The sequence below is a fragment of the Trichomonascus vanleenenianus genome (assembly GCF_965637985.1).
Source record: "Trichomonascus vanleenenianus strain CLIB 3782 genome assembly, contig: TRVA0_033S, whole genome shotgun sequence".
In the NCBI taxonomy this organism is placed as follows: Eukaryota; Fungi; Ascomycota; class Dipodascomycetes; order Dipodascales; family Trichomonascaceae; genus Blastobotrys; species Blastobotrys vanleenenianus.
This window is the reverse complement of record NW_027481854.1, coordinates 1-21,660: the sequence shown is the minus strand read 5'-3', so window position 1 is coordinate 21,660 and position 21,660 is coordinate 1. Positions and strand designations below refer to the sequence as shown.

The 21,660-nt window shown below is 51.1% G+C and overlaps 7 protein-coding genes across 7 annotated transcripts; 3 read left to right on the top strand and 4 right to left on the bottom strand.

Annotated features, from left to right (window-relative positions):
• Nucleotides 1-652: 652 nt before the first annotated feature.
• TRVA0_033S00232 (uncharacterized protein) lies at nucleotides 653-2,581 on the top strand (the record flags this gene model as incomplete). Its single annotated transcript, XM_076686094.1, has 1 exon — nucleotides 653-2,581. One exon carries the CDS (start codon nucleotides 653-655, stop codon nucleotides 2,579-2,581), a length of 1,929 nt encoding a protein of 642 aa, XP_076539607.1.
• Nucleotides 2,582-3,190: 609 nt separating this feature from the next.
• RSM23 (mitochondrial 37S ribosomal protein mS29 RSM23) lies at nucleotides 3,191-4,471 on the top strand (the record flags this gene model as incomplete). Its single annotated transcript, XM_076686093.1, has 1 exon — nucleotides 3,191-4,471. The coding sequence occupies one exon, from the start codon at nucleotides 3,191-3,193 to the stop codon at nucleotides 4,469-4,471; it is 1,281 nt and encodes a 426-aa protein (XP_076539606.1).
• A 328-nt stretch (nucleotides 4,472-4,799) lies between these two features.
• On the bottom strand, nucleotides 4,800-6,011 carry CEG1 (mRNA guanylyltransferase; the record flags this gene model as incomplete). Its single annotated transcript, XM_076686092.1, has 1 exon — nucleotides 4,800-6,011. One exon carries the CDS (start codon nucleotides 6,009-6,011, stop codon nucleotides 4,800-4,802), a length of 1,212 nt encoding a protein of 403 aa, XP_076539605.1.
• Nucleotides 6,012-6,323: 312 nt separating this feature from the next.
• Nucleotides 6,324-7,226, top strand: FIP1 (cleavage polyadenylation factor subunit FIP1; the record flags this gene model as incomplete). The annotated part of the gene is made up of 1 exon (XM_076686091.1): nucleotides 6,324-7,226. The coding sequence occupies one exon, from the start codon at nucleotides 6,324-6,326 to the stop codon at nucleotides 7,224-7,226; it is 903 nt and encodes a 300-aa protein (XP_076539604.1).
• A 361-nt stretch (nucleotides 7,227-7,587) lies between these two features.
• Nucleotides 7,588-8,118, bottom strand: TRVA0_033S00144 (uncharacterized protein; the record flags this gene model as incomplete). Its single annotated transcript, XM_076686090.1, has 1 exon — nucleotides 7,588-8,118. One exon carries the CDS (start codon nucleotides 8,116-8,118, stop codon nucleotides 7,588-7,590), a length of 531 nt encoding a protein of 176 aa, XP_076539603.1.
• A 375-nt stretch (nucleotides 8,119-8,493) lies between these two features.
• FRE2 (ferric reductase family protein) lies at nucleotides 8,494-10,491 on the bottom strand (the record flags this gene model as incomplete). The annotated part of the gene is made up of 1 exon (XM_076686089.1): nucleotides 8,494-10,491. One exon carries the CDS (start codon nucleotides 10,489-10,491, stop codon nucleotides 8,494-8,496), a length of 1,998 nt encoding a protein of 665 aa, XP_076539602.1.
• A 1,566-nt stretch (nucleotides 10,492-12,057) lies between these two features.
• BUD4 (Bud4p) lies at nucleotides 12,058-16,930 on the bottom strand (the record flags this gene model as incomplete). The annotated part of the gene is made up of 3 exons (XM_076686088.1): nucleotides 12,058-13,129; nucleotides 13,182-16,758; nucleotides 16,816-16,930. The coding sequence occupies 3 exons, from the start codon at nucleotides 16,928-16,930 to the stop codon at nucleotides 12,058-12,060; spliced, it is 4,764 nt and encodes a 1,587-aa protein (XP_076539601.1).
• Between the last annotated feature and the right edge of the window lie 4,730 nt (nucleotides 16,931-21,660).

Genomic DNA, 21,660 nt, shown 5'->3' with positions numbered 1-21,660 from the left:
CTGGCGGTGAGAAACGTTATCACCTGCTGGTATTTCGGGCATGGGCCTGCGGGGCGTGAAAATTAGCCGAAGCTCCACTTCGATGCCTTGCAGAGACATAATGAGGTAGCATTCGCCAGCTGGATATTGACATGGTTCAATGGCAGATGCGTATTTGTGCATGACAAATGCACGGCTTTGCTGTCGAGTGGGCCCCCATCCTTACCGTCCGTACTTCCAGCACATGCGGTCCTATTTGAACGTCGAACGTTGACACTACCTCGAGACCGAGTATAATAGTATAATTTCAAGTCATTGCCTCGAGACCGAATAGTAATGGTAGTACAATTTCAAGCCACCGAATCCCTGCTAATTACGCATGTGGATGTAGAAGACGGTATTTTCTTCGGGCGAGCCGTCCGGACCTCATGCCGCCAGCTTGGCATATGTCAGTGTGAAAGCGAGAGACTGCCACAGCCGGTGGCATATGTGTACATTGTGCATCATGCGTCGTTGATCTGGACCGTATTTCGAGTGTGGAGGGCGGTATGAGCCTGGAAACCATGAACAGTTGCCATAATTGCCCATTGTAAAGGAGGGGGAGTATATATACTAGAGCACAGGGGCCGTATTTGAAAAGAAGAACAACTATCTCTCTTTATCTAATTACGACATGAGACTCTCTCTTATCACTGCAATTGCGACCGCAGTGATCGCTTCGGTTGTCCGAGCGGATGGCCCCGTTATCCCTGACCAGGACCCTTTTTACGACGCTCCTGCTGATCTCAACTCCTATAAGCCTGGCGACATTATTCGGTCTAGAGCGCCGCCTTCCGCTTTGAAGGGACTTGTTAACGTCGACAAGGCTATTCAGATCCTATACAGGACGAATGATGCCAATGGCAATGCTCAGGCTGCTGCTACCACTGTCATTGTACCCAATAATGCCGACAGTTCCAAGCTCCTCTCGTTCCAGAGTGCTGAGGATGCCGCCTGGATTGGATGCGCTCCATCCTACACTTACCAGACTAGCGGGGCGGACTCAACCATGCAGTTTGCCTTGAGTCAGGGCTATTATGTAGTGTCTCCGGACTATGAGGGCCCATTGAGTTCGTTTGGCGAGGGCTGGCAGGCTGGACATGCTACCCTCGACTCGATTCGGGCCGTGCTCAAGTCTAATGGCATTACTGGCATCAGCCAGGACGCCAAAACTGCCATGTGGGGCTACTCTGGCGGCTCTCTGGCGACAGGTTGGGCTGCCCAGCTGCAGCCGCAGTACGCTCCTGAGTTGAAGATTGTCGGTGCTGCAGTTGGTGGGTTTGTCACCAACTTGACGGCTGTCGCTCTCCAGGTCAACAAAAGTATAGGTACTGGTTTCCTACCGGCGGCAATTCTTGGCATTGCTTCCGAGCACAACAATGTCGACGATGTTATCGAAGAGGAGCTCATTGCGAGCACGGAGGATACTTTCAAGTCAGTGCTGGGCCAGTGCGTGACGGAGGACCTCAGTACATTCTTATTCCAGGACGTTTTTTCCTACTTCAAGGACGGCGAAGCTATCCTCGACAATCCGGTTTTGGAGAAGACGCTTGATGACTTGACGATGGGTGGGTCTGCGCCCTCTATTCCGCTCTATGTTTACCAGGGCGAGCAGGATGAGATTGTTCCAGTTGAGGCCGTTGATAAGACTATTAGCCAGTATTGTGCGCTTGGCGCCACTATTTCCTATTTCAAGGATCCTGTCACGTCCCATACCACTACTGCGAGCAATGGCGCGTCTTTTGCGTGGGCATGGCTTATTGAGGCGCTTAATGGCCTGAACAAGGATAAGGGCTGCTCTACTGTCACTACTACTTTCAGCGGCACAGCGACCATCCCTCCAATTGGTTCAGCAACTACTTCTCCTACTACAGCACCGACCACCGCTCCAACCACTGCTCCAACCACCATGTGCATTCAAACCGCGACTCCAACCACTGCTCCAAGCAACGCTCCAACCACGACTCTAACCACAATGTGCATTCAAACCGCGACTCCAACCACTGCTCCAAGCGACGCTCCAACCACGACTCCAACCACCATGTGCACTCAAACTACAGCTCCTACCACAGCCCCAAGCAACGCTGCAACCACCGTGTGCACTCAAACCGCAGCTCAAACCACAGGTCCAGCCACAGCTGCGACCACGACTCCAACCACCGCGTGTACTCAAGCCACAGCTCCAACCACAGCTCCAAGCAACGGCCCAACTAGGGCTCTGACTACCGCTCCAGCCACTCCCCCAGCCACTACTGGCGCTGTCGAGACTTCTCCATCTCCAGGGGCCACCGATACTGCTACAATTGAGACCTCGCCAACTGGCGGGGTTGCCACTTCTGAAGGGGGCGAAGAACCGACTTCCGCTGCTCCAGTGGGTAGCATCCCTACTTCTGAGGGAGCCTCTTCTGCAGCTGTTTCTACTTCTGGGATAGAGACTTCTTTTCCGGCGGAGAGCTCATCTCCAAGTGCTGGCACGTCTGAGCCCGCTCAAGTCAATTCCGCGTCTCCAATCACAGCTTCGGTCGTCGCAATGGCCGTTGCTCTCTTGGCTTTCACTTTCTAGTGCATTCTAGCTCACTTTTTTGTTTGTCTTTTTTGTACATCTATTTAGATTTCTTTACATCTGTTAATATTTCTATGGAACATGATTCCTGGAGTTTATTCCATCTTCGTGATCGTACATACAAGTAGACATGATTCCTGGTATTCTATTAACCGTGCATTCATTCGTTCATTGTGATATCATTGCCAAAATTTTTGAACAAAAAACTCTTGAAAACTATTATAAAGAGAGTAAAGCTAAGCGCAAGCATGCGGCTTTGTGCGGCTGACTCTCTTTTAATTACTCGGGGGGTTCTGGACTCTTGCTCCTCTGCTGATGCGGAGATGGCAAGACTTATAGCAGAGTGATGGAACCCTCTGCGCAGCCGAGCCGGGGTCCCCCGGGCACAGCAGAATATACGGCCTGTCAGCCGCGTTGCGAGCGGCTTTAAACTGTGATGTAAAATACGCTAGTATGGTATTCCGCAGACCGGGTGAAAAATTCCAAAAAGTCGAATCGACGTCGCCAGTGGATCGAAATCACGGACCTGAAGACTCAAAGATAAAGGCATACACGATGCTTCAGACGAGCAGGAGCAGGGCCGTAGTTGCGGCCGCCCATCGGGCCAGCATGCGGGCTCAATTCCACACTTCACAGCGCCTGCTAGCATTCAAGAAGAAGGCGTCAGCCGAGTCGACCACCGGGTCTGTGTTCAAGCGAGGCACGCCGAACGCAGACAAGGGTTGGATCTACAACTTCAAGGAGACGAGCGCATACTCGGGCCTCGGCCGCAATGCGGCCGACCTCAAGGACGGCCCCGGATCGACCTTTATGGACGTGGGCAACCTCGCGGCCAATACAATCGTGCGGTACCCGTCGACGGCGGCCAAAGCGCTTGGCGTGTTTGGATCGTTCAAGCGGGGCCAGCAGCACGAGCTGTTCAAGAACAAGACGACGCTGGTGCGAGAGCGCCCGTCGCTGGCGCTGCGGGAGCTCATTGCGCGCGGCAAGGAGACTGCGTCACGTGAGAACCGGGCGTGCCTGACGGGCGAGCTTGGTGTCGGCAAGTCGACGGGCCTGGCACAGGCCCAGGCGTTTGCGCTGCTCGAGGGCTACGTTGTTGTGCCGGTTCCGCGGGCGAACGAGCTCGTCAGCGGCGAGAACGATGCCGTTTTCCATGCCGGCACCCAGCTGTTTACGCAGCCCATGTACGTCAAGCAGTGGATGAAGCGCATCGCCAGTGGTAACAAGGCGCTGCTCTCGGCGATCCCGCTGACCCAGAAGGACTACCATCTGCCGCCGCGCAAGACCGGCGGCCCTGTGGTCACGCCCAAGAACCTCTACGAGCTGCTCATGGAGGGCCGCATGCGGAAGAACATCCACGACGTCATGGACACGTTTATGCATGAGTTGAGCGTCCAGACGGCGGCCCCGGTGCTCTTCACCATGGACGACGTTAATGTCTTCACCGAGCGCATCTACTCAGCAAATGTCGACGTGCACAACAACCGCATCTACCACGGCAAGCTGCAGGTGCCCAGCTACTTCCTGACTTTCCTTAGCGGCGAAAAGTCCTTTGTGCGAGGCGCCGTCATGACCGCCCTTTCTGGGTCCCACCGCGTCAACGAGACCATCACCGTTGGCCTGGGCCTGCAAGACTCCGCGACTCCATACGCCCACCCAGAGCGCTATGACGAGCTCCTCAGCAGCAAATTCCGCGGCGTCCAGCCAATCGAGGTCCCCCGATACACCCTCCACGAGCTGCGCAACCTCCTCGCTTTCTACAAGCAGGCCGAGCTCATCCCCCGCGACGAGCTCACTACCGATTTTGTCGACCAAAAGTACGTCCTTTCTGGCAACGGCAACGCCCGTGCCCTCCTCAAGACCTGCACCTCTTTCCTCTACCAGTAACTGCCTCCTTTCTGTACATATAGCTGTAAATATACGCTTCCTCCCTGCCCTTCTATGCATTGCTGAGAGTGGTAATGGTCCCCCCCCCCTTCTGGGGCTCCGTAACGCGGAGAATTGAGCTGTAGCGGGAGTTTTTGTTGCGGCTGTAACCATCACCCAAGATGTACCGGGGTCTGGGCGGGAGCTCGAGGGCTGGCCCTCGAATACACTCCATTGCTTCGCGGAGCTACGGGGGGATTGGGGCTTCTGGCTCCCAAGTCAATTGAACGCATTAATTAGGAAAAGTTAGCTTTTTTCTATGGAATAAATACAGAGGAGGCGGGGTTTGTCAGTGTTTGGCGCGTTTAGCGTCGGGGAGCGTGTCGACGGGTGTGGCTTGTGCGGCTTGCGCCGCAGAGCGCTTGCGGTCCATTCGGCGGCGGTCCCAGGCCTCTCTAATGCGGGGTGCCTCTTGAAGCAATTCGTCGAGGGTGACAGCGTCGCGGATGGACTCGATGACCTTCTCGACGGTGGAGGTGTGGTTGCCGTTGGGCTTGTCGTCGCGGAAGCGCATGTAGCGCCAACGTTGGTGGTCGTCCTGGTAGGACTCGACGATGCGGCGGTTGAGCGGCTCGCGGAGCGCTTTGAGCTTTTCCCACTCGTCCTCTTCGAGGTGCAGATCGTCGTAGTAGCGGTCGTTCGAGCCGCCGGTCCACACGAGCAGCCGGCAATGCGGCACGTCGTCGTAGTTTGTATAGGTCGCATCCGGGTCACCGGGCGGCAAGTCGGGGTCCGTGTATGGCGGGAATTCGAGCTCAAGCCGGAAGTCGACCGTGTTCTCCTCGGGCGGCTTCCACTTGAGCAGGCGCTCGTCGGTGCCGTAGACGTAGGGGGTCCAGCGCGGCGTGAAGATGACGCCGTCCGAGACGTGCTTGAGCTTCGGGAGCACCTCCGTGATGACGACGGCGAGGTCGGCGGCGCCGCGCATGTCCTTGAAGTCCGTCACAAACGGGAACATCTTAACGTCTTCGGGGAAGTCCTGGCACAGCCGGTGATAAGGCCCGTAGATGAAGGTGCGCAGGTGGCCCAGGCGCTTGTCAAGGGACCGGTCCGTGATGAGCTTGCCGTTGAAGCAGAGGCAGTCAAACATGAGGTACTTGAGCTGCTCCGAGCCGTCTTCCTCGCGGCTGATGACCAGCTCTCCGTCAATGACCGTGCCGTGGCGGTAGTACTCCTGCTGCGACTCGGTGGTCGGGAAGTGCAGCTGCGGTACAAAGAAGTACTCGTTCTTGCGCGTCACGAGGTAGACGGCCTCGCCGCACGCCGGGTCGTCCGCCAGGTACATGAGGCAGCGGATGCCGTCTGACTTCTCGCACACGTAGTAGTCCTCGCGCAGCAGGCGCTCGCTGATGTGCTTGCGCGCAAATGACACGGGTTGCGATCCGGGGAACCCCGTGTGCCGCTGCTGGAGCAGCCGTGCCATCGCCGCCTGGAGAGGCCTCACGGACTGCGGCGGCACCTGCGTGCCCGGCATCGTGGGCACCGTCCGTGTCTCGTTCATTTCACCCAGCCACTCTCTCGTGAACAGTCGCCTACTGGTGAATTGTCGGAGTCGTTTTGGGTGGATTGTCGTGAAAGTTTTGTGTGTCGTGGCCGACCGGCACGATGTCGGTTGGGAGCAATCCTATGTCGCCTAACGACATGTGATTGTAAATGTCGGAACCAACGGACGCCGTGACGGTTGGGAGAAATTTCATGTCGCCCATTGGCACGGCAATGTCGCACTCACCATCGATTTACCAACCTCAAATTGATCCATTGATCCCTCTGAGTCCAAAAGGTCACCGTTTGCCACTGTAGAGCAGTATTAAAGATGAACAGCGACGACGAGGACGATTACTTGTACGGTGGCCGGGCTGAGGAGCCAGAGGCCAAGCGCCAGAAGACTCATGAGCTTACAAAAGAGCAGCAGCCCGTGGAGCCTACTAAGGAGCCCATGGAGGTCGAGGACGAAGAAGAGGAGTCCGAGTCCGACTCGGACGTGGAGTTCGTGATCAACACGGGCCAGAAGGTGGCGGCACCGAGCTCGAGTGTCGGCCAGTACTCGCAGAAGGAGGAGGCCAAGGAAGCCCCCGCCGCAGCCCAGCCAGCGACAGGTGCGACCAAAACTCAGCTGGCGGCGGCCGCCACGACGACGAGCGCCGAAAAGCCAGCGCCACTCGACATCAATGCCGTCGCCGAGCACAATGGCGTGCCGTTGACCCAAGTCGTGCTCGAGAACCTCGAGGAAAAGCCGTGGCGCAAGCCCGGCGCCGACGTGACGGACTACTTCAACTACGGCTTCGACGAGTTCACGTGGACCGCCTACTGCTCGAAGCAGGACAACCTGCGCGAGGACTTCGCGCCGCAGAAGGTCATGAGCCAGATGATGGGCATGCCCATGGACATGCCCATGTTCCCTCCTCCGGGAATGGGCTTCAACGCGCCCAACGGCATGCCCAATGGCATGGCCCAGATGATGATGGGTATGATGAACATGCCCCAGGGCCAGCAGGGGTCGCCTCCACCGCCGCCGCCGCCGCCGCCGCCGCCAACCCAGAACGCTCCTCCGCCACCGGAGAAGGAACGAGACCTGCGAGAACGCATGCGCGAGCGTGACCGAGGCGACCGAGATCATGACCGCAGCGACAGAAGCGATCGTAGCGACCGCCATCGCCGCCATCATGACCGAGACGATAGACAAGACCGCCGCGAACGAGCACCCCGCAGACGCTAAGTTATTCTTTTGTATCTATTATTTATCCTTTTGTGTGTCCCACTTCACCTCTAATTGTACCCGTAGCTCCACTCTCACCCCTTAGTTATAGCCAATTGGCCCATTTTCACGAAGGGGTGCCCCAGGGGGGTTCAGGTAGTCCCCCCAGGGGCGGGTTTTGCTCCAGTTCTTCGATAACCTGTGGGCCAAGCCCCCCAAACCCTCGTAACTCTGCTTTGCGGGGATCTTACAGCGATCAATCGATCTCCCTGTAGCATAACCCAAGGGAAGGGTTGGCCAGTTACACTACGATAGGGTTTAGGTATTCGCGTATCCCGTAGCTCTGCTTGGAGGGGAGTATCCATTGAATGTACAAAATTGATTACTGTCTTCCCTGCCAGAAACCCTTTCCATAGTTAATGCATAATTCTTCGCCCTTTTGGATGGGTTGGTCAAGCACAAACACGGCAATTTTCAATTCGCCTGTCGCACTGTCCCTGTAATCGTCGAACTGGACGTTTGGTTTGTTGCGAATGCCGCGGTAGTCGTTAACCATGCGGGCCTCGCACCCGAGCTTCCACGCATCAATCGCTACACCGGTCGCCTTGTCCAGAACCAAGTCGTAATCTGACGCGTCATCAGACTCGCTACGTGGGTGTACGTACCCCATGTAGTCAAGTACCTTACTCCGCGGGGCCAGCTTGCTGGCAGCGAAAAGCCCAAACTGCCCGCAGGCTGGGTGGTTTGGGTCGCTGATGCGCTTGATCTTGACAAGCTTCGAAGGTCCACTGCCGGGTTTTCCTTCATTTCTGCTTACTCCGATTGCATCGAGCTCTTCTTTGATTAGCCGCTTGGAGTACACATTCTTGTGCGTGTAGACCACGGTATCCGGCCAGTTCGAAGGGACTTTCATCGCGGTGAGTGTCCCCGTCCTCGGGGCCATCATCATCAAATTCTCTCACCACCATATAACAGTACCATCAGTATCAGTGGCAATAGGCTAAGTTGGTTTAGATATGAATTTTAGTATAATCTATTAGAGCTCTACTATTAGAAATACAAAGTAGAATTTATTTGTAAGTCCTGCTGTTTTTGAATATTGCCGTAAGAGCTTTTCGCTCAAACGCTATCAACATCTGCCCTTGGTACTACGGCTTTGACCATTGAAATTTAAAAAACGAAAAACCGATCTACCTCTACGGCGGCCAATGATACTCAATTGCAGACATATGATTAACAATGGGGTCGTATCAATTCATTATACAAAATCAGATCTAAAAACTTTTGGTTACCACGAGAAGGACTCCTCGAAGAGGTCAATGCGAGTGGAAGCGTCCACAATATTCTTTCGGACGGTGGATCGTACATCGTCGTTCATTTCGCCGGGACCACACACAACCACGGCAACATTACCATTCCTGCTGTCCGAGGTGACGTCGCTGATGATCCGCTCAGTTTGTGGCCGGCCCGGCTTGAAGTCAAACGCGCTGTCCGATAGCCGCTTGGCACTCTTCTCTGAGACGTGCTCTATGTCCTCACTCTCGGACGTTGTCATCGCGTACTCAGTAAGAGAAGTAGTAGAGGATGGGCAAGTGACATGAATAATGACCTCGAATCGCGGGTCCTTTCGCATTGCATCAAGGTACTCCTTGAACCAGATAAGCGGCTTCTCGTCGCTCACGACCCACACAAACACAACACGGGTCTTGAGCTCAGGATGTTTGAGAATCTCCACAGCGTGGCTGTAAGGAGCAGTTACGCCAATACCACCGGCAAAGCACACAATGGTGTCGTATCGGTGCACTGGGTATCGTGGGCCATAAGGACCTTCAACAAGCACACCAGTTTCGGCGGTTCCGCCGTTCTCCTCGAGGTATCGCCTAATAGTCTTGGTGACACCCCGCTTGGTCCTGAGGAAGACTACCAGCTTGCCGTCGTCAGTTGGCCGCGGGCTTTCAACGAGGGTGAACGGATGGCTCTGCCAGAACCGATTCCATCGCGCGAAGTGGACAAACACGTAGGCGCCTGGGTAGAACTTCCATCGCTGGGAGTAGTCGATCTTGATTTCGATGATGTTCCCTTCGTGGTGGAGGACACACTGGGCCTTGGATCGCACACCAGACCACAGCAGTCGCACTATTCGCATTAGTCGGTCAAAAGCCCACACAGCAATAGAAGCGTACACATATTCATTGCATCCCAAATCAATCAGATGGTACCATGCGCTGAGGACGAATACGATCGCTAGCGTGATGTGAACATAGAGGAAGAGCTCATAGTTGCGCGTTCGGAAGAAATGCATGGCTTGGAAAAAGATGAACAGGGTAGCTAGGTAACCAACAGTGCCCCATCTGTAGTAGGGCTTGTGGTAGTTGGTGTAGAGCTTATTCTGCAATTCACTGTTGATGGTATACATGAGGCCGTGCACAGACAGAAGGACGATAACCCACCGCCCAATCCACTTATGGAACACATTGAACGTGTCCAGTGGCCAGCCAGTGAGCCACAGCAGGAAGTTGTTTCGGCCTGCAAACAGGAAGAAGAGTGGACTGAGCACTGTCGCCGCAATACCGGCCTTCACAGCACCAGTCTTGACAACCTGGATCTTCTTCTGCGCCGGGGTCATCGTCGGGTCAACAGTGTAACCCACAAACAGGGGCACAAAGGAGCATATGAACAGGCCAATCAAGATAAGAGTCTGGTCTCGCGTCGGAATGTTGAAGGTGAATCGACCAAGGAGCCGGGGAGCGGGCTGAGCCGAGTGGTGATAGCTTACCGATGGAGCGAGGAAAACGTGCTTTCTCAGTCGTCGCACGAATCGGTTGTCGACCTTTTTGAGCATGCCTGGAGCAAGCCGCATGGTCCAATAGACAATGCCTCGCAAGACAATGACGAGCAGCATGAAACCCCAGCAAATGAAGCCTAGGTTAGCAGCAAAAACTCGGCTAGCGTTCTTGTTGTTACCCTTAGCGGCAGCTCCACCAGCTTTACCGCCGGCGCCTCCGCTTGTTTGACCACTGGGGGTATCTCCTTTGTTTTTATTTTCACCTAACGAGAATTTGCCTTCACTGGTTACATCGGAAGGCTTGCCGCTCTTGGCGATGACTTCGCTTTCGTCCCGCCTCTCAATGGCACGGGCATGGTTGGGTATGTAGTATGGAGACTTGTCGACAGCATTGCTGTTCTCAACAGTCGATATGGATTGGGTGCCTCCTCCGTTATTTAGGTTGCCAATTGCCCCACCTGCAATCAGAGCAGTGGTAAGCAATGTATTTGTCAACTTCATCTGCTATGATTTCGTTGATTGATTAGATTGATAAGCTTCATAGGGGAATATTTGGTCTATTTATACTGGCTCCTGAAAGATAAAAAAGAATTATAGTCGATCAGCTTTTGCATCTCGGAACTCTGTTTCCTATCCGGTAGTCTACTGGCTCCGTTACAGATTTGTGTCCTATATGTTCCGAGGGACATTATGAAGACTTTTGTTCCTACGGTAGTTGCTTTTCCGTCGCAATTGATCTGCTGCAAAATATGCTAGTACGTTATATCTGCAGTCCTCGTGTACCTTTTAACTTGGCTTGGCGTCTCAGGGCCATATAAGTTTCTTGCCAATCTATGTACCTACCTATCCTATGGTCCAATGATTGTCCAACGGCGTCGCTCCATTCCCGATAGACCGTTACAGTTGATATGCCTGTTAGTTGTCCTATTAACAATACACCGTGTCGCTTTTCACAATTAAAACAGTCATACGTTACCTACCAACGCAGTTCACCAGATTTTCTTAAACGGGCTCTTCACCTGCATAATATCCAATAGGATCTGATAAAAGGCTGCCTCAGTCACCGGGGAGCGCGCCCCCGGTACCTGTCTCAGGTTCCCGGATTTGGAATTATCTGATCAACATGCGATTGATAACTTTATTTTTCTGTTGAGCGTATCCGAACTCCCACAGGAATCGACAAGAATATCCCAAGTGATAGAAACTTCTCCGGTTGTTCATTGGTTTAAATCCTTCTTTTGTAGTTCGAATTGAAATCGCTTTCAGTTCCAAGCTTTATTGTATTGCAGGGTATAGCTGAGGAGGAAGGCGTAAGGCTTGGCGAATACCGTCGGACCTGAAAACCCACTTGCGTGTACAAGTATTATAGGCCCCGAAATTGTTCCGGTTCCTATATTTCTTTTTTGCTCTACGTTTCTTCTCACATTGGCTTTGTTGCCCGTTGAATTTTACGCATCATTGCGCATGCGGGACACCTATGCAAGTGGGCAGGAGTCTTCTAGATTTCGACAATGTATCCGACTCAAATATAACACTCATGTGGGATGACCATCGTCTTAATGCTCAAAAAAAAAGCCTCTCGCTAGCGCACCTCTTCCTATCCCTGAGTTAGCCTCGTGCCAAGAATGGTCAGGGGCAAGCAACGCCAAACTAAATGAAGCAGGTGAAATTAGAAGCCAAGAGTAAGCCAAGCGAGTGACTGGCATTGCAAGCTTGACCTGCACAGCGCAGAGTCACACTGCCGAGTCATGCAAATATGGCTGATCCTTCCAAATTTTCAGTTGTCAGGAAAAGTACACTCGGCGATCTGCATCGTGTCCTATATACGTCGTTGAAAAATCTGATAACTGATGATCCACTCAACCAAAAACGGAAAGTATTCGCACTTGGTGTCTAAAGCCTGCAAAAGCCGTCTTATTACTACGCTGTATGTACTCTAATGGACAGGGGCCGGGTACGGACACTATCTGATCAAAGGCATATGCATATAAGTAGTAATAATATTATGTCGGGGAGTATCCTACAGTTGTATACAATGGCAATGTTCACATGCTTCATCCGTCGGGTCTACATTCGTTCTTTTTCCGCAGCACGTTTGAGAATCAACTCCACCCATGGCTTCCGGCTCGTGTTACCGGTGATAATTTCGTTGAGGTTGCGGATCCAGTTCTGCTTGGCGGCTTGATCGTCAGCATAAAAATCAATAATCTCGCCATTGGCGAACTTGAGCCGGAACCCTTCATCGACAAACATAAATGCCTCTTCCTGTTTGGCAAAGGCACTCTGCCTTCTGCCCTTGTCAACGGGAGCGGTCAGTGACCCTTTATCGTCAATGATACCCGTCGCCTTACCGAGATTGATAGTAGCTCGTGCCTTGCCACTGTTCTCGCTGTACGCAGTCATTATTGTGCCTCGCACCTTAAAGTACCGTCGTCGCCAGTACTTGCAGTCGCCGCCCAGCTGGGACAGATAGCCTTCAATTGGGCCGGATGAATTAGCCGAGTCTCCGTATGCGCGCATCTCCTCCAGGGCCTCCTTGATAGATGCGGGTAGAGACTCTGTCCGGCTGCCCCTCGGGATAAACATCATCTGGATCTGCAGCTTCGCAATCTTGTACGGCGCCCGCCTTGTGCTTCCAGTACCAGATCTTTCCCATTCATTGTAGCATGGAATCTCATACGTCGCGGGTCGCCCGTAGATCTCGCTCTCATACTGCGACAGCGCCATGTACGCTCGCCCAAACGAACCGTCTGTGGCAATCAGGCCATCCCACGGATCACGCCGTGGTGGAGTGGGCCTCGTTTCTGGCGCTCGCAGCGTTGGCGTTGGCGTCATTGTGCCACGCAAATTTGGAGAAGGCTGGAGTAGTGGTGTCGATGGCTTGCTCAGAATTTGAGTAGCCTTTTTCTTTGGCGATCCAAAGAGGCGCGAGAATCCCAGCTTCTTTTTGCTCGTGATTGAAGGCGCAATTGACGAAGCCGTCGAAGAGGAGGACAACTGTCGCGAATGTCTGCTTTGGTTTCTTTCCAGCGAAGGTTCCCGAATAGGCGCAGCCTGTGGAGCTGGGACTGAGGCTAGCTCGATCTTTGGAGATTTGGCCTTCAACGTCAGGATAAATTCAAGGTCCTTGTTGACGGTGCTATAATAAGTTAGTATCAATCAATCAAAAAACAAAAAAAGAAGCAACTTACAGTTCGAATTCTTGATCCAACATCGAAACCTTTTTCATCGACTTGTAGTTGGTCGAAATGCAATGAATACCATTATCCAGGGTCAGGCTAAATTTGGCATTGCGTTCCTCCACTCCGGGTAGGTTAATGTTCTTAACCGAAATGATGCGAACGAACAAACGACCCCGGTCATTGTTCGACATATCATTGTCAGCCGAGCGAGAAGAAACTGCTGGTCCGGTCTTAGCCGATGATGGGTCAGGGCCCATTTTCACAGAAGGAGGCTTTATCTGTGGATTCTCCGGTGGAGTAATGGTATCATCATTGGTCGCTTCCTCTCCAGCCTTATCTTCATGCAACGTTTCTGGTGTCTCTTCTTCGACTGGCTCATGAGAGAGTCGGAAACGCTTTACAGGACTACTAACTCGTCTCTGGGACTGGTTTCGTGTCTCCGACAACCGCCGCTCACTGGCGATTACTAGACGATCGTTCTCCCGAAGGGTGTAACCTCGCTTCTGAATAGTCAGCAATCTCTCAAACTCCTCGTCAAGATCATCAAAGATAGAAGAGGAGCTAGTGTCCTGAGAGAGCTCCAGTAATGGAATGTGCTTACGTCGAAGCTCATTGTGGATTACAGCAGCACTAGCCCTTCGAGCGGCACTAGCCTTTCGTGAATGAGAAATCCTTGTCACGTCCATTGGGGTGATACTTGGCCGAGCCTTGAGGACCTTTCCGGATGCAGACCGAATAGTCTTCCTCACCCCTGCGGGAATTGGTCGTGGCACTTCCTCCTCAGCAGGCTCTTCTTCACTCTCGCTCTCGCGGTCATCATACTGTCCCTTGTTATCCTTCGCCTGTGACCCCTGGTTCTGTTGAATCTCAATGACCGATGACCGCTGAGTGCCGAACTGAGGCGAGTGAAGCCCAGAGAGCGACTTAAGGGAATCATCCCGTCTCTCTCGATCGACATCAAAGAGGCCTGAGTAGTCTGAAGCAAATTCTTCTCGCCTGGCAACATCATTGTTCTCGAAACGGACTGGCCATTCGTTTAGCTCCTCCGGCGTCGCATTAGCCTTCACAGGGCTGTCCATGCTGGTAGGGCTGTGGTTGTGGTCCAAGCTCGGCGCAGGCGACAGGCCGTCTTCCTTCTTGGCGGGCTCCTGAGATGGAGGCGTCAGGGAATCCATGATAAGTGGATGCGAAGTTGGCGGCGTGGCAAAAGCATTGTTTCCCTTTGCAACTTCTGCAGCTGGCTCTTGTGGTATTTGGGATTCTGGCTCCCGGGCGATAGACCTCGTTCTTCCTTCATCATCCTCTTCGCCATTGGTGGAAAGCGGTGGAGTTGGGTGACGAAGAGTAGGCTCTTCAAGCTCAGCTTTAATCTGAGGAGCTGGTGGCTCCTGTCCCGTTTCCTGTGGTTCTTGGGACTCCTGAGGCAGAGCAATTCTCTCATCAAACATTGAGCCATTAGGGTACACGTCCACTGGCTCCTCCTTGATGTGAACGTGACCTCCAGTCTGAGGAAGAGGAACCGGTTTCGTTGAGCTTGGGGCTATGTCTGGCGGAGTTGGTGGTCTCAAGCTCGAGGGGGCCGGAGGCGAAACAGCGGCTGGGGCCACAACAGCCGCTAGGACTGGAGTGGGCCCAGGCATCTGGTCTATGTCCTCGTCCAGCTCAGGAGAGGAGTACGCCTGTTCATGGATTGTGCTGAGCATAGCAGCAGAATCGGCTCGGTAGTGGTATCCTTGAGCAGCGCCTTCGTGAGAAAAATAGAGGGTAGGATCGACCTTGTGCTCCGGTCGGTGGATGACAGTGTCTGATCGCTCAAGATCCAGGTCATCAAGATCACCAAGTGGGATATCGTCGTCGTCTTCAACCGGTTCGTCGGACCCGTCATGTGTGTTATCCTCCGACTCATGGATGTCCTGGGTCTTGTACAGGATTTCCTCGACTGGCTCTTGCTTAATCTTTACTGGTGGCTCAGACTCCTTGTCCCCTGACTCAGACTTCTTCTGGTTGTCAACAGGCTGCTCCTTCGGAGAAGAGGAGAACATTGCCTGCAGCGGTTGGTCAGTGAGAAGCTCTCTCTGTCGTTCTTTGTCGCTTTGAGCTGGAGATGCAGTGCTGTCATCTTCGTTATCGCTCCCTTCCTCTTGTAAAGACTCTTCTTCCTCGGCTGGAATAGCTGCGGGGCCGCTTACTTCATTCTCCTCTACTGGAGAAGCACTTCGTGGGCGTTGATGGCCTAGAGATGACGAAGACATTTGCCTGACCTCGTCAGCTTCAAGCTCAGGCTCTTCTGGAATTACAGGAACACGCTCTCGCCTGTCCAGAATATGCGGCACCATCTGCTCAATTGGAGTGATTGGGCGATATCCGTCTTCGCTAGGAGGAGGCGACATTCTCTGGCTGGCCTCGTAGAGCCGTCGTCGCTCGCTTACCAGCATTGCCAGTTCATCTTCGTCGTTAGCATCGTTGTCGCATTCCTTATCTTCGTCCTGCGGAATCTGAGGAGTCTGAGGAGCCGGCTGCCACTCGGTGCTCAGCCCGCCGTTGCTAACCTCGCTTCGAACCAGCGAAGTCGGGATAGCAACGTCTGCAGTAGCAGGAGAGCTAATTCGGTCATTCCAGTCAAATAATACTTCGTAAGGGCCGTCTCTGTCATTGCTGGCGGGCTCCTCAGTATTCTCTGCATTGTCCAATAGAGGAGATGGTGGTAATGGTGGTGATGGCAGCCCTCGCTGTGCGCCAATGCCGTCAGCTGGTTGCAGCTCACCTCCAAACCGCTGCTCGCTATCTACGGATTCATTGCCGCTTTCAATGTCTTGCTCTTCCATGCCCTGAGGGATCTGTGGCAGCGGTCTGTGGTGCCTAAGCGGCGAGGGCGGAATCTCTGGCTCGAGAATCGGCACGCCATGCATGGAATCGTCCTCATCCTCCTCCTCCTCCTCCTCCTCATCATCATCATCATCATCATCACCCACAATCTCTGAACTTTCACGGGACTCAAAGCTCGCCGAACTGCTGACTTCGGGGCTGTTTTGCTCGTACTCAATGACACGTGCTGAGTTGTTGAAGGTCACTACTTTCTTTGGCTTGGGTGGAGAAACGTTCGTGGGCTCTCGGGGACCTCGAACAGACCCGCTTCGAGACAGGCTTGATGTTCGGAACAGCGAGTCGTCGCCTAGCGACATGTTGTGTCGGTGTTGCCGCATGGCGCTCTGCGGTGGGGATCGGTTAGGGTCGATGAATGAATTACGCTGAGCCGGGAACGTGCCCGAACTCGAATGGCTGAACATGGATGCGAGTGTTGGCGAATCGTTTGTTCGAGGAGACCCAAAACTTCGCGGCAGCGTTCGTGAGAAATTCGGCGGCGAATCGTCAGTACCTGGCGAGGACTTGGCAGATCGGTCCTCCTGGACGAAGATGTTGTTCTCAAACCGGTTTCTCCCTAGCGAGTTAACCTGGGCAGCTCTAGTAAACGACGGGGAATTTGTCAGTCCTTTATCGTCGCGCTTCTCCATGTCAGACCAGAATGATCGCAGGTTTTTAGTTTTCGTGCCGATAGTAGCCCCAGCAATGTCGGTTCTACTAAGTCCTAAATTACAAATAAGTTAGCAATAGTTGTTAATTTCAACGGTTATGGTTGACTTACGTCGATTCAATTGGTCAGTTGCTGTTGGGTCCAGACTGAGCTTGGATATTCGCAGGGGCCGAACCCCTTCCTGGCTATTATTAGTCTCGTTATTGTTTGGCTTGACTGTCGACATTGTTAAGCCAGGCGGGTATCTAGTTCAATGAAAATAAAAAAAGAGTATTCCAGAGAATCGTCGGACGCTGGCGAAGATCCTGAATTATAACGTGCTCCTGAGAGAATGAATGCAGAAAGATCGGAAAAATGAACGCAAAAAAATAAAAATAAAAAGGGGTAGGAGATCCTGCTGTTCTCTTGCTGTGGGTCTTACACCACTAGTCGTTATACTTGTGATGAATTGTCGTCAAAAAAAGCCGAAAAAAAGATGGTAAAGCACCCTTACCGGCAGGGCAGGTATCGAAAAGCCCACACGACTTTGTCTCAAAAGGGGTTCACTACTTGAACCACTGGAATGTATCGACAAGCTCCTGCCCAAGCGATATATGGCTCTATTTTTTGCCTATTCACAGTCGATAGAGTGAAAAGGATCTGTGAAGAGATTAGCAACAACTCGCTTTGCGGAAGAAAAAAGCTTCTCTAGTGGCACGCGAATTGTATCCAAAAATAAAGAAAGACGCTCAAGTCCCCCTGAATGACGCAAATTCTTGGGAAGTAACACGGTCTCTAGACGAAATAAAACAGTAATGAAAATCCTCGTCAATGGCTGGAAGACAATTTTCCTTTCTCCGTCTTCGCGAATTGTCGAAATGTAAAGGAGTGTGAGTGTGGCCGACCTGCCTGCTTCAAAAGTGCGCGTGAGTTCGTTTTTATTTTGTTTACTGTTTTGGGCTGCGGCGGAACGTAAACAAACCTCAACACCCCCCTTCTACTCGTGGGAGGAGATCTGAGACACGAGGGACTAGGGCGGGTGTGAGTGGCTCAATTTATGTATAATTGACGCGTCTCCCCAGCACATCTTGCGGCACACGAAGTGGCTCTGGCAGGCGATAATTGAGGCGCACATTTTGCAAGGTATCCGCAAACAGGCAAATTATGACTGTAGAAAATTCGCGGTGCTGGGCATCGCATATGTACTACTCTCAATTGGGGAGCCATCTAGCTCGTTGAAATAATTACTTTAGTTATTATTTAGACGGCGTACAGCGAAGTTCAATGAGGCTTCTGCCTATGTGTATGTCGTGGAAACAAAGCTATTGCGCGTGTTTCCCCACAATACACCCACGCAACTTTACAGTAGATTGTGGGCTTCCAATGCACGATTGAAGTGCATGACAGGCCCTGTTTAATCGCTCAGTACCTCTCTTTTGTATTGTCCAAACCCTGGAAGAGTTCATTGATCTATCGTATTACATAGCAAACGTAGGAGGTCCGGTCGGTAACAACCCCTGATCACTGCATCGATTCCAATAAAGAACTGCATATGGAAACGCTGCCCATATGTACATTTTAGGTGCTCCTCGCCACACGAATGCACAGGATTGTTCTTATTTTTCCCATGTCTGGATGGCGATATGTCGGCCACTGTACTGCCAGCAGCATATGCCGCAATTCGATCGATTCTAGGTTGCTATGCGGCAGTGGCATCATGACTTGAAACCACACCACTGCTCTATGTATACCTACCATAGCCTGTACTCGAGTGTGCACCAGCAAGCAAAACTCATGTTACATATGGAAAAATTCCTAGAGCAGATGCTGGTTGATTGATTTTCATTTTCCAGCTTTTTTCAGTGTATGCAGTTGGCTAATAATAGTAGCTAGCACAACTGTTACTGCATCTATATTGCTTGATCGCCTACCAAAACGAAAAAAAAAAAAAAATCTCTGGTAGATGTTGGAATGAAATGCTTTAAAAATGGCTAAGTAGCCGAGTGTACAGATTAGATACCTTTTGTGTCGCCTTCCGTTTTTAATATTTGGGCGATTTCCAATGGTTACCGTACTTGCATGAAGTCTTGCTCAGCCGTTTATGCCACTGCCTAAAAATTGCGGCTACGCGTTCATAGCCGAGAACTACAATAGTGCTTTTTCTGGGCTATGACATAATTGAATGTTGCCCACCACTCTAAATGTTTTTATTCTACCGGTAGTGCACTCTCCAATAGTGCGAGGTCAACCGTCCAATTAGGATATTGCATGAACGCTGATCAAGCGTTAGAAAGAAGTGCCAGGCAGCTAATCAATTCAGAATTACGGTATACTGTAATAGCGTTGTAATAGTGTGGTACCAGGTAGCGATTCTATTAAAGTCTGTTGCCTTGAGCGAAACAGGACCACCGGTAATCTAATTACACGTGTTTCTCAAGTTCTAAATGAGACAAGGTCCATTTCGACAGCGGTGGACCGCTGACAGCACGAGAGAAATCCATTCATATTATTGAGAAACAAATGGTAACAAACACGGTACTTAGTCTTCCAGGAATTGGATGGAGGAAAATGTCTGAAAATGCTTCACAAACGGTGTGATCCCTAATGATTGCAATACGCCCATTTTCGAAAGCGGCTATCGAAAGAGTCAGAAAAAGTTGCATCCACTGAAGGCAAGGACCTGTGCCCAACAATTGACAGGAAATTATAAAAGCTGGTCGTCTCAATCAGCGGTTCTCACCGCGACCGTCTGCAAATCGTCGCCATCTCCAGTAACCTGGTCATACATTAGCTTTTCATTACGGTTTGACTTCAAATCTTGCACAATTGAATGCGTCATGACAGCCACAATTAGCTTTTGGCTTGAATACCTTTTATCTGATAATCCATTCATTTTTTCCGAAAGCCATCGGTACGCCAAAAGAATACCGGTAACGTTAGTTGGACTATGGGGCCGATGATGCAGGGTAGTCCCCGCCCGCGTTTTACTAAGGCAGGCTTCCGCCACACTCTCATCAAAGCGCATTCAGCTGTGAACTGGATTTGTGGCGTTTGGGGTAACAGGTTATATTTTCATAAAATAAAGGCACATACAATGGGCACACGTGGAGAACTCGAAAAAAAAAATATGCTGGTGTTCGCTGACTACGAAGACCAGCAAGGGAAGTAATTTCACTCCTTTTCCAGATCTCAGTCTTCTGCCCTGCTCAATTTGCAGAACGGCCTGATCGTGGACACCTTTTTGGGACTCTTCGCCGCAACCATTTTTTGGACTCCCACATCCGGGTTGCTGGCAAAAGATTCTTCCTCTGTAGTTTGCAAATTATTGTCGTCATTGGTGCTTCGCTTGTTTATTGCTTTAGAAGAAAGGGCTTTCCCTTGTGTCATCAGCGTCATGGCGCTGAGGAAATGGCCCCATCGGCCAATAATCTTTGCTTCCCATTGATTTATTACAACATGTTGAAACATCTGCTTGGCGGACAGCTATGTTGAGGGCTATGTACTATGTAAATCCCAGCATTGCGAGACAGCTGCAATGGCGCAAAAAATGCGGATAATTTATCTATTCGTTTATCAACTTCTAATGCCATTATATGGATTCAGAAAATTGGGTGAATAACGCAGGTCTTTTCTCCGGCAATTTTCAGGACAATCAGTGTCATCACTGGTTTCGCGTGTTATTGTTGCTCCAGAGGGAAGGATTTTCTTTCGTGTCATTGAAGCGGATAGAGACGTTAAGGAAATCGGCCCCACCAAATGATTTGATTTTCATTGATTTGCTTAATATGCTGAATGAATGAATGAATCGTCTGTATTTCGAGCCCGTTGCGATTGTGTCGCCAAGTTAGGCTTATATAGTACATAGTACGTCAACATATTAGTCCGCTAAGCAGACATTTCAACATATTCTAACAAATCAATGAAGATCAAAAACATTTGGTTGATGGGGCCGATTCTTAATATGCTGAAAAGCCTGCGAGGCGCACAAACATGCTGATATCATATAGGCACCTACGTAGGCCACCAAATGGGCTCAAAAGGTAGAAATGGTTCATTTAAGTTCTAATGCTTGTAGTATATCGGCCAGCTCTCATCGTGAGTTAACGCTAAGGAAGACTGTGTCTATACATTTGGCTTCAACAGCCGGCTCAATAAAACATTAAAACAAATCAATGGCAAAACATTAAGTAAACATCAACCAAAGCTCCCTCGTACCATTAGCGTCTCGGCGTTAAGGAAATCGGCCTTATCAACCAAAGGTTCCTGATTTTCATTGATTTGTTATAATGTGTTGAAATGTCTGCTTAGCGGACAAATAAGTTAATATACTATGTACTATATAAGCTTAACTTGGTGACACAGTCGCGACGGGCTCGAAATACAGACGATTCTTCACCACTGGGCCAAGAGACCGATTTCTTATCAAGGATAAAACTTGCCCGCTCTCATCAAATGAAGTTATAGTGACATAAAAGGGCCATCAGGCAAGCTGATGGTTGAGCTTATTCAGTTTATCACCATGCGAAATGTTTTAAACTCCTCAAAGTTATTTATGAGGAGAAATTCATAATAATATATCTTGATTAGAGTCTAAGCTAGCGCTAAGGAAGACTGTGTCTAAACATTTGGCTTCAACAGCCGACTCAATATAAACATTAAAATATAATCAATGGCAGAACATTAAGTAGCCTGGGATACCTATCTCCAGTCCACAAAAGATGATGCGGATTCCCTCAGTAAGCTGACAATACGGAGAAACCACTAACCCTACCAAGCACCGCTGTAGACGCAATGCCGAGGTCAGTGGGGAAAAAACCCATATCAACACCATCTAGGATAAAACTTGCGGTATAATAATAATAATATATCTTGATTATAGTCTGAGCTAACGCTAAGGAAGACTGTGTCTAAACATTGGGCTTCAACAGCCGGCTCAATATAAACATTAAAATAAATCAATGGCAGAACATTAAGTAG